Source organism: Grammomys surdaster, unplaced genomic scaffold (assembly GCF_004785775.1).
Source record: "Grammomys surdaster isolate TR1022 unplaced genomic scaffold, NIH_TR_1.0 167, whole genome shotgun sequence".
Classification (NCBI taxonomy): domain Eukaryota; kingdom Metazoa; phylum Chordata; class Mammalia; order Rodentia; family Muridae; genus Grammomys; species Grammomys surdaster.
Window position 1 is genome coordinate 3371238 of NW_021604615.1, and position 12129 is coordinate 3383366.

The following is a 12129-nucleotide window of genomic DNA, read 5'->3' on the forward strand; positions in this document are numbered from 1 at the left end:
TGTGTGTCATATGTACTTATAAGAATAGACGTGGGCATAAGCTCACTGTGCTGACGCCCATAACAACCAGCGCAGGTTGACATCAACTGTTTCCCTCTCCCAACTCTCCACCAGAACTTATTTCAAACTTATTAGCCAGTCTTTCTCCAGGAAGTTACAGGCTAACAGAGTCATGGGATACTAGGGTACAGGGTATCAGATCTCATGTTTGCATGGCAGGTATGTCACCAGCTGAGGCATCTCACTAGTTTCACATTTTCAATCTCATTGCTGGCCTCTGGCTTGCCTTAATCCAGTTTTACAACACACTTTTCCTCAAGGTAAAATTTTATGAAGACCATCTGACTTCCTCTGCTACCTTGGGGTTAGCCTGCCAAAGTGGTTGGCTGACACAGAAATGTAATCCAAATACATTATTTCCCTCTTCTTTCAGGGTTCACCATGTGGCTGACCGCTCTCACTGTGCAATACAGGTGCTACCAGAGGCATTTCCTGCATGGATGTCAAGGCTTTAATCAAACTTCATTTGTAACACATGCACAACTTGTCTTTCAAGATGGGCATAAAGAGGATCCAGGAGCAGAAGTCTCTGGGTAATTGTGACTTTGGAAAAATAACAAAAGGAAGGAAATCATAATACAAAACAGAAAAAAGAAAGAAAATCAAAAGAAAAAATAAAAAGGAAAGGAAAAATACTTTGAAGGCGCTTTTTCCATAGGAAAAAAATATTTTATTTTTTTAAGAACAAATTCATTTTGAAACAGACGTGGAATGTGACTGCTCGGATCTCATTTCTGGGGCTTAACTGTCATGTGGAACTAAAGCAGATTAAAAAAACCTATGACAGGCTATTAAAATAAAACAAAGAAAAAAATATTTATAACTCAAGCATAATACTGCGTTACTTACAAATTGGACAACGAAATTAAATAAATATTCATGGTACATAATTACGGCACAAATATGCAGCAATTTGGCAACCTTTTATACCTTTTTTTTTTTCCTCATTACAGTGCAAAGGGGATGACACTGCCGTTAAACAAGCTGTAGCTAAATACATTGCAAAATTCAGATTTTATACAAAACATCTTGCTTAGACTTTATAAAAAACCAACATTGCTCTATGTACACAATCTGGGTAAGAAAAGCCATTACTGTCTTGTTTTCATGTGTATTTTTATTAAAAAGGTGAATAAGGCTACTGTAACACCCGAATCCATAGACGGTAAGATCTGAACCTATTTACAGCGTCTTCACTTAAAACATGATGGTGCAAGCTCCGAAGTCAGGCGACTAGGGATGATAATACAAGCAAGGCATTTACAGTAACTTTCCAAAGCTGAACCAACTCCAAGTAAGGGGACAGTTGGTAGATTGTCATTTTCTGCACCAGACACAAAACAGACGCACAGGACACTTCTCAATGGGTTGCAGGTAACTCAACTCTTCATCAATTCATCTGATCCTTCACAGTTTAGCATAGAACCAAAATGTAGCCAACCGATGACACAGACACTTGATTTCATTAAAATCAGACGGTTTCCCATGTCTCCCCTCCTCGTCCCTCTCCCCCTTCCTAGAAGTAACTTTTGATGGCTTACAAGAAAATCTTGTATGAATACACAGGAGAGGTTGGGGTGATGGAAAGAAGTACATATGTACTGTGGTTGGTTGCCATGGCAACTCTCCACAGAAATATGATATAGATATATATAATATATATTGGAGATATATATTATACATATATGTACACACATGTACCACACACCCACTCATACACACACCCACTCACACACACACACACACATCGAACCAACATCATTTTCAGGTTTGGGAAGTAGGGAATAATTTCTGTGACAACTCATTTTTGCAGGTACTCACTGGAGGTCTGAGAACCTTCAAATGCTGTCGTTACAATATTTTTTTTCCTCCCAATTCAGAAAGCAAATTGTTACCATAGTAACAGGACTCTGTTAAAGATGTCTATTTTGCATAGCACTTAAAAAAAAAAAAGGAAGGCTTCCTGCTTCCTGTTTATTCTTTTCTGAAAGGGCAGGGATAGAGGCAGGAGAGGAGGAGGGACCCACAGCTAAACTTTCAACTGTAACCCCCTCAGTGTGACCTGCTAAATTCTAGAGAACACTTCAGCCCATAAGGCAAGGGAAAACCCAACATGGAAAATAAAGGCTAGCACATCTTGTCATTGTCTAACCCAGGGTGGTCACATAGATTTCCTGGTGTTTGGGAGCTGGCTGGCATTCCTGGTCTACGGTTCTGCAAGATTTCCGCAGGACCTTGTTACTTTTGCTGTTCGCTCTCATTATTGATACTTTTCTTGTTATTGGTACTTTTGGGGAGTAGCTATCCAATCTTCCACTTTTTGAAGCACTAAGCACGGAAATCACTTTAATCACCACCTCCAATGAACTCCACATCTTCTGGTGTGTATTGTGTGTAATCTTAAAATATATATTAGTAAAAATCTTTCATTTTATATCCCTTGTGTTCTATACACCTAATATAAATACTTCCTATCTTCCTCCTTCCCTTCCGCGTCATAACTTACTTCCATCTTAAGGATTCTAAGAGGTGGGCCATGTGTGCTTTGCTTTGACATGGAGCCCGGGTACAGCCTTGGAGCCCGGACAGCACGGCCATAAACCAAAAACCAAAGTGTAAGGCTCAATCAGGGAGGGGGAAGGGGCACTTATGGGGACTGGGGATCTGACCTACCTTTCCTAATGAGAATTCTCCAATAACCTTAGTGGTGATGGACTTACAGCCTGTTTGACCTTTGGCTTTTCAACTTCTAGGTCAGATTTGGCTCTCTGCTCTTCTCCTAAATGCTTTCCCTGTGTTTAATAAAATGTGGTAATATAGCAGCTGAGTCTGCTTAAAACATCTCCCAAAGCAGACGGACTCTCCCACAGCTCCACGGCTGCGCTTTTTATTGCCAGTACCTCAACAGTCCTGCTCCAGCACTTCACTGGAGGCCTGCCCTCTCCCTCTGTGCTCTAGCTGGTCCTTTCACAACAATGGCCCCTTTGTTCCCCTGCAGGAGAGGGACTTTGATTCCCTGCTGCATAGCTGTGTGGTATTGAGCAGCTCCCCACCACTCACCACAGTCATCTCCCACCTGTCTCTGTCCTCTCAGAAAAACCAAAGCACTATCTATTGTTTTCTTCTTGTGTCCCTACTATGCTCCAGGGGCAGCAGTTTTGACCTGTGGTGGCAGCCAGCACTTTCTCACTCCTCCACGCCTCCATGCTTCCCAGCTGACTCAGCCTCCAGATAAGCAGGGTTCTGTACCTAATACCCATCTAATTTGATCTTGGTGTAAAGGGTGAAGCTGGGACTCTGTGGTGAACATCCTGTAATGATTCAGGACATGGAGTGAGGAGTCTGGGGAGGTGCTGCAGAGCCCTAGCAAGAGAAGAAGTGAGTGAGTGAGGACTAAACACTAGAGATCTTTGAAAACCTTACTGAACCCGAGGTCCGATAAGTCCAGTGTGCACGGCAGGAAAACGTGGAGGCAGAGCCCGGCCTGGTGAGCAACCTTCTCCTAAGATTCTGCTGCACCATCCAGAGCCTACCGTGTCCTCCCCGGGCTCTGCAATGGCCTGAGTGGCTGGGTGAATGGCTTGGAGGTCCGCGTGGGAACGCAGCAGTCCAAGTGGGGATCTCCTAGCAGTCTTCCAGCTTCCGGGGAGGGTCTGTGGTCCCCAGGGTCGAAAAGCTACAGACTACAAAACTGTCCAGATCCAGGCTCTTCCAGGAGGCATCCTGCCCCCACAGCCAGGCTCAGGCAGTCCCTGCGTGCCCAACAACAAGGCGTGAGTTCCCTTGGGAGGCACAGGCCTCAGGCCTCAGACCTTGTAGTAAATGTTGGCGGGACTCTGTGGGGGCATCTCCTGCACGATATACACCGGGTGCCCATAGTCCCCGCTGACCTTCTCATAGTGCGGGCAGAAGACGCTGTCTGCAGTCCTTAAAGGTATGATAACGTCACTGGGCTCAGAGCCATTGTTGTTGCCACCCCGCTTGGGCGTGGCCAGTGTGCTGAGAGACAGCGTGGTTGTGTGCTGTGGAGAGTGTTTACGGTGTCTCCTGCGGTACTTGAGCAGCAGCACCACCAAAGTGATGATGATGACGATGAAGATGATACATCCTGATGCAATCCCTGCGAATAAGGCCACTTCAGAACCCAGGAGATTGTTCCCGGAATGCCCCGCGCTGTTGCCATCGGTGCTAGAACCTGTACAGGAGCAAGAAGAGCCAGTTACCAGAGTCCTGGGTTTGCCCTGTTGCTTGCAGAATCCTCAAAACATAATAATTATGCATGTCCAATGTTCAACCCGCAGGGCGAACAGATAGGGAAATGGTGCCTCAAGTTCTAGTGCTCACACAATCCCCAGCCGCTTCCTTGTCTGTGCACCAGGCCCGGTTGGAAGAAAAGACACAGGCCCCTACTCCAGAGCATGGTCCAGCTCTGCCCTGGTCTGCTCTTCCCTCATGCTTCAAACCGGATATTATGTGTGTCTCCAAATGCCCGCCTTCTACAGAAAGCCCTGCCTACCAGCAGAGATACGCCAGAGAGGAAGAAGTGATGGGACCCGGGAAAGGCTTCAACTCGTAACTCGGTTGTATTATTTGATTTACACTTAAAATATATTTGGAAGGCAGCAGACGCTCTGGCACCGAACAGACTGCTAACCCAAATGTTAGCACTAAAGAATTGCCTGGCACCATTACACTATCCATTTATCAATTTGTCACAAGAATTTGACACATCTTGTCATTGAAAGTTAGAAAGGGGGTGGGGTGGAAACTTCCTTTCTTGACTATTGGAAAGAGACAGAATATTACCGTAAATCCAAATTCTTATCACCTCTAAACCAGCAGGAGGATCCCTAGTATAAAAGTGCTGATGTGTGTGTGTGTGCCAGCTACGCCTTACACTGACATCAGCACACTGAAGCGGGGCTGTTGTGAAAATGAGCCTATATTACAGAGCATGCTGTACTTCGGTCAGTAGGCCCTTTAATATTTTATTTTTACATACAGAATGTGAAAAACATTAAGAACAGCCACCTGGAAGGTATGCCATTAGGCGGCGTTTTCTAAGACTCAGAAAAGGATCATCAAGGCTCTTTGTGGATTAGATGTAATTAGACAGGGATTACGGCACAAATTATATATACATTAAATCAGCTTTGGGATGGTGTCGGCAGTGAGCAGGAGGCGGCATCAGCCAATGAAAACCCGGCTGGTGGGGCATCACTGGTAACTGACACATCTGGTGAGCTCTGTGACTGTAATGGTAAGACTTTGATGGGAATAAATTAGTCTGTCTTATTGGCCGAGTTAATACCGGCTCAGTTAGCACGGAGCACAGGCACTATAGCTGTGGTGAATCCCACCAGTACAGAAGTCCTCTGAGGGTTCTGCACCTCTGGGGGTGGGGGTGGGGGCGTCTAACAGATGCACCCCATCGACTCACACACATATACACCACACCACTGTACCTGGATTTGGCTTCACAAAGGGACTTGTTGTTGAACTTCTCCCATTTGTACCAGCTTCTAGCTCTGGACGTCTTGTTGGATCATGATTCCTGGTTGATCCAGCAGAACTTGCATCTATATGAAGAACAAGTGATTAATCATGGCACAGACATCTGACTATAGCTAGCTTCAGAGCTGCACAGATATCTCAAGAGGCATGAATAGCAACGAACATAAGACTCTTTATGCAAAGCACTGTGAAATACAAGAATATAATCTTCCTTTTTAATCAGAACGGTTATCCTAGTTATTTCAGAGGTTTAGATTGGGAGGCCATCTGTGGAAACTATAGGGATTCTTGCATTTGGCAGTCAAAGCATTGCAGATGACATTTCAATTTAACTGAGCAAGTTGATTGACTACTATACCAGTTTCTAATTAGAAGAATAATTCTTTCTTTCTGCACAATAGGTTATTCTACATGAAAACATAGCTCTTGGGTTGTCCAGATTTGAAAATGAAACAAAGCTGCAGAAACACTGTTTACATACTGGATACTTTGATTTTTTTTTTTCAATCAAAGAGGTGTTCTGCATTGTAAAGAGAAACATGCATATCTGTGATAATGCACAGACACTTTGTCCTGCTGACCTGAACATTTAGAGAGATCTCCAATAAGAAAAGCTGAGTATATTGCCTTGGGGGGACACTCTGCCTGTGGTTCAAAGTGCAGAGAAGGGTCTGCCTTCAAAACTAAAGTGAGGGGTGACGGTGAGCGTCACCTGGTGCCACACTAGCTGGGGAGACACCAGGTCGTAGTGGCTTCACAAAGAAGCAGATGATCTTTACCTTGTCCAACTTTCATGAGGATCTTCATGGTTCTTGTCAGGCACACCCCTCCCTCCTGGTTATCCAGGCCCTCCAAAGACCCATTTGATGTAGCTGATTAAAAATAAAATGGACAAAACAAAAAAATAAAGAAAAAATCAGGAAATCAATAGGCAAGATTACATGAACATGAAATGTCTGAAAAACCAATTTGAAAAATAAATAATTCACTCTTTGTCACAAGCTCTCTAGATGTATGGGATGCTGAAAGCCAAAAAGAAACAGAAACATAAACAAAGAGAAATGGATCCTGGAAACATCGCTGCATGTAAGCTACCTGCTTCTAAATGTGATTAAACACTCCCTCCCGCACACATCTGATTTAGTATTGCTCTACAGGTAAAAGGGACAGCATCCTCCAAATGCCCACAGACTGAGAGGGGGCCACACCAGAAAGCACAAAAGAGTGAACCCGGTAATTTCAAAAGTAGGCAATCATCTCCCAACACCTGTTTCCTCCACTCCAGACTTCCTGCTTCAAGAACAATTAACTTGATGCTCTGCTTGTCAAGCGTCCAAGTTCTGCAAACACTGGCAGAGAAGCCTTCTCACACACCCCCTTGCTCCTTTCTCCAGCCTCAGATATACTGAAGAAGCATCCTAGAACTCAGGTATTCCGAGTCTGCCTTCTGTTCACTGTGTAAACGCCAACAAGCACGTGTTATCAGCAGCCCTCATGAGCCTCTTCAGCCAAGCTTTCTGCTGGAGAAAACTCTAGCTGGACAGAGGGTTAGCACACTCCCTTTCCTCTCTGGGCCCTTTGACAACTTGGCTACCACCAGGTGGGGGAACCACCATGGCCCACATTCACCAAGGAAAGACATCCCTTCTACTAATGTCTGTCTGTCTGTCTTTTAAAGCAGCCATGTTCTCTCTCCACGCATAGCTGTTTGTCCTTAGGCTGGTGAAATCTCTAAATGGCTTTGTAACTAAAGCTGTAAAGAGATGGGCTGTCAATCCGTGTAATGAGGGGCAGGCTTTCAATTATAGTTTGAGTAGGAAGAGAGGGTGGAATGTGCTGGACACTGCTTCCCCTTGAGTTCAAGGGGCAAGGAACAGAGTGTTTCATATACACGTCTGTAACTTCAATCACCTGCCACTTCGGCTATCAAAGTCCTGTCTACAAACACTACACTCGGAAGGGAATGAAAACCGGACAGGTGTGCTCGCAATTCCTCTTGATTTGGCTGTTTCGTTATTCCAAAAGTGTATCATCATCACCAAACACTTCTAAATGCCTTCGGAGCAAAAGTTTGCACTCACTGGGTAACTGAAAAAAAAATGTACGCACAAATTTCCTTCTGTGTTCTAGAATTATCCACTTCTACGTTCATGTTTTCCCTAAGAGCAAAGGATGCCTCTTCTGCTTATAAGTATCTTACGCTGAGAGCGAGCCTAAGTCGACTCTCATAATCACATCTCATTTTGCTGTGGCTGACACGTAAGTTTTTCCTGGGAAAATACCTAACAGTTGCCATATGAACTTTGTTGGGGAGTTTCAGTAAGCTACATAGTATCCACACACAGACTGTGGAGAAAACCTTTGCCAGATAAGTCAAAATAAAGGTCTAGAGAGACTGCTTCTGAGCAACTAAAAAGGGCCTTTGTTGTTATGTTACTATTTTCCTCCTCTTTCTCTTTCCTTTCTGCAAAAACAGTAGCTCATCCAAAGAGCCTCTCTCCTAAGGCTTCTCACAGTGTGGGTTCCTCTGAGCGCTGTTTCTAGAGTGATCTAGGGCAATGCTGAGTCTTCAATTATTGATTTCTTGGGAGTCTAGATAAGTCTCCATAGAGGAAAAAAAGTAGAAAAGTGATCTAGTTTGTTAAATCACCTGTCAAATATCTAGTTTGTTTAATTTGAGGAGAGTGCCAAGTTTTAGACTCACAAATACATAAGGCAATTCATGCTAAAGTGCATCCTATTAAAAGTTAAATAAACAACTTTTTTTTTCTTCCTAAAATTCTCAACACCCATCTGACAAAGGACAGTAATAACTCAATGCTGAGCAGGGGGGAGGGAGGACTACAGGGAGCAGGGAGGACTACAGAGGAGGAATATAGGGAGAAGGGAGGACTACTACAGAAGTGGAGGAGTACAAGGAGCAGAGGACTATAGAGGTAGAAGACTAGAGGGGATGGGGAGGACTACAGGGGCAGAGAGGACTACAGGAAGGGGGAGGACTAAAGGAAGGGGGAAGACTACAGAAAGGGGGAAGACTGCAAGAGCAATCAAGGAGGATAGGAGTGGGGTTTGGGGTATGTGTGTGTGTGGCGGGGGAGAGGTGGACTAGAGGGGACAGGGAGGATTCCAGATCTCTTTGGTTTAATCTTGAAGGGAAAAATCAGCTTCAGATTGAGAAAAAGACTGAATACCAAAAAGAAGGCAGACAGGGAAGCTTCACCACCTGCAAGTGCCTGTACCTGCAGGGCTACTGATGAATTCCAAACACAGAAGGGGAGAATAAATATTTTTTTAAATTTGCAGGTCAATACCTCTTCTAAATCAGAACATCTGGGCTGAGTTTCCCAGGTTTACCCCAAAAGATGTAGAAATCACCCACCCCCACCCCCAGCTGTAAAGATCTCTAAAGAAATTCAAATCAAATTTCAATCTGTGCTTTGAGCGGGTAGAGACCACAGAACTGTGGGAGGGAGAGAGGTTGTGTAAAATGGGGAACCAATTCACAGCTTTAAAAGCTGAAACTTTTTTTCCCTTGATTAACCAAAAATAGAAAAAGAAAAAAGAAAAGAAAGAAAGGAAAAAAGAAAGAGATGGAGGTGGGGGAGGGGTAGTGTGCCATTATGGGGGAAGGGTGGAAAAGACTGTGGCAAAGAAGCATTCTGATCACAGACACCACACCACATACATGCACACACACGTGAGCGCACAAACACACACACATATTCAGCTGCTGTCCCTTTTAAGTTAACTCGGGACTCATGAAAGTCAGAAGCAGAGCAGAGCCTGGGAAGATCTCATGAGCAACTTTTGTTAAAAATGCGTGAACTGTATGGTACTGTTCCACCTGCCTCAACGAAAGGTAACAGTCACGGGGAAGTGTGAGGTCTAATTCTGACGTCAACTTCATTGGGTCAAGAACTTTGTAGGGCACTTGTGACTCTTGTGTCTTTGAGTGTGTCAGATTCTCTTCCCAGACAGAGACAACAGAGGTGGATCTGCACTACAGACATGTGAGTGGGACCATCCAATGCCTGGGGTGGAGTCTCCAAGAGGATGAGAGGCCAGGCCCTCTCACTGCTTCCTGACCCTCTAGAGGTGAGCAAACAGTTTCATCCTTCAAATGGCATGGAACTGTCTGCTCGAATCCCCATAAACCGCAAACTGAAAGGATCCCTTCGTTTGCCCCTGCAATGGAAGTAACTAGTATGGCTAGGACTGCCATCTGACAATTTGTCATGGAGAAATCCATGTTCAGATGTTCCTGCCAACAGAAATCTTTAGGGGTATAACACAGAAATAAAAACCTTATATGAGATAGAAGCCTTAGATCTGCTATAAAATGTGATTTTCTACGTGTCTTCAAAAGTTAGAATCATTCTAAGTCTAGTAAACCTGCCCCTACTAGTACAATGGCCCTGTGCTCTGTCTTGATTGGGCCTCCTTCCTGGCCATGAGCTATTGAAACAAGTCACAAGATTAGTATTCTGATGTCCCCTGTTCTCACCCCCGCCAACCTGGAACCTAGAAGCTTTAAAATGCTCAGCACTGATTTTTGAAACATAACAAAAAAAATTGCTAATACTTGGGAATAAAATCTATTTCCATTTCATTAGATAGCTTTACAACTATTTATAGATTTCATTTGAATGTCCCTGGGAATTTTTAACTTAAAGAGTAAAAATAAACGTTACCTCATTATGCTTAGTTTCCCTTTGTATCAATCCACCAGCATTATCTAATGTGGCCACAATCATTGTATTACCAAATGGATAAAATTGCATTTAATCACCAAGAGACAGGAAAAATAACATTGTTATACCTAAGCTTTTATTTAGTGTCTGGATATTTTTCTCCCCTGGTCTAGTTGGGAGGAAAATAGACTTTATAAGATTAAAAATTACTCGAAAACGTTCTCTCTCTTCAGTTGGGAGGTGAGCTTACTAGAGATACTTGGGCATTTTATAGCTGGCTTTTAAAAGCTCTTGCTTCTTGGGTCTAACTCAGAGCATCATGACACTGTCTCCTCTGGAGGGAGCAAAGATACTACTCAGTGGTATCCACGTCTGCAATCCTAGCCACCAGAAGCCTAAGACATGAGGATTGAGGGTTTGAGGCCAGTGCAGGAAATATAAGAAGACTCAGCCTCAAAATACAAAAACACCACAAACAACAAACCAACTATACAGAGTTTGAGATGCTTGAGTTTCCAGTTATCTGCAGATCTTCTGGGCAGTGACACTTGCTATATGAGCACAAAGAGATAGAGAGCTGGTAAATAGACCACACAGACAGTTGACGCCTGAGTCTTTGACCAGCCCCACAGAGGTAAGTACTGCATTTCAAAGTGTCTCTGTGTGGATGTATCTGCTCTGCTCCAAAGCCAAGCTACAGCTGCTAGCTGTATTAAGTGCAGTGGAGAAGAGCAGGAACATCAGGTGGAGGGTAAAATAGCCCACGTGTGGGCCTTGTTTCCAAAGAGACATTCTATGATTCAATACAATCCCATCAAAGGACACATCTTTGGGTCCTATGGGGAAAATAGTATATGAATGTGTGGTTACACTATGGAGGATTGGTCATAATATTTCAAGTGGCCATGAGGGACTTGTAGATTGGCAGACATTTGAAAGTAAATATGTCACCTAATCAAAGCAAGTTCACCAAAAAGATACATGATAATCATATAGTCAGGAAAACCACAGAAGCTGTGTCCTTACATAGGGCTGACCTTGATGGAGTATCTTTGATTAGCTAACGGTCAGCATTTTATAAGAACCTCTGTCAACACCAATTCTATCTGTACTGCCCTTGCCTGCTCATTTTATGCTACACAGTGGCCATGCTAACTCCGCTTTCATGGATGAGACTTTCTACACGCCCCTCCCCCAAGCTCAGCACAGGCATCTAAAAAAACTAGCAGGGGCCTAACTGGCAAACTGAAAAAGCATCATCCAGAGAGACATGTGACTTTAATGTCACCCCAATACACAGAACCAGACTGCTGTGTCCTCCCACCAGGGCCGCATCTCTGATGTCAACAAAATAAAACAAAAAGCATGGGACATATTAATCAAGAAACAAGGATGCTGGTCAAGATGCAGTTATTTAATGTCAATGTACAAGCCAGGGAGCTAAGATCTTTCTACTTAGTCTAGTATCCGTTTAAATTCCAAAAAAATACAATACAGATTCAGAGTATATACCACAGAGACAGGACTCAGTCTCTGGAGCCCAAGTTAATGCGTTTTCATGGCTCGGTTAGCAAGGTCATTCTCCAAGATAACTGACACAGAAGGAGAAAAAGTCCTAAACACAGAAATAATAATGTCCAGGGAAAGCCAAAAATCAATGCCTGCTTTTAAAAAGGACAATGAGACAATGTCTGAAACAAACATCAGTTCAAAGCACTGAGAAGAGGAAATGTTCTCTCTCTCTGCCTCTCTCTCTGTCTCTCTCTGTCTCTCTCTCTGTCTCTCTCTCTGTCTCTCTCTCTGTCTCTCTCTCTGTCTCTCTCTCTCTCTCTCTCTCTCTCTCTCTCTCTCTCTCTCTCTCTCT

At 43.8% G+C, this 12129-nt stretch overlaps 1 protein-coding gene across 1 annotated transcript in view; it reads right to left on the reverse strand.

The window, feature by feature from the left end:
* Positions 1-696: 696 nt before the first annotated feature.
* Positions 697-12129, reverse strand: part of Efnb2 (ephrin B2) — a 44281-nt gene continuing 32848 nt past the window's right edge. The window contains exons 3-5 of the mRNA XM_028766299.1: positions 6354-6446; positions 5526-5639; positions 697-4255 (exon numbers count right to left, since the gene is read on the reverse strand). Coding sequence (XP_028622132.1) covers positions 3867-4255; positions 5526-5639; positions 6354-6446 — 596 coding nt within the window. The 3' untranslated portion in view covers positions 697-3866. The remainder of the gene's footprint in view (positions 4256-5525; positions 5640-6353; positions 6447-12129) is intronic.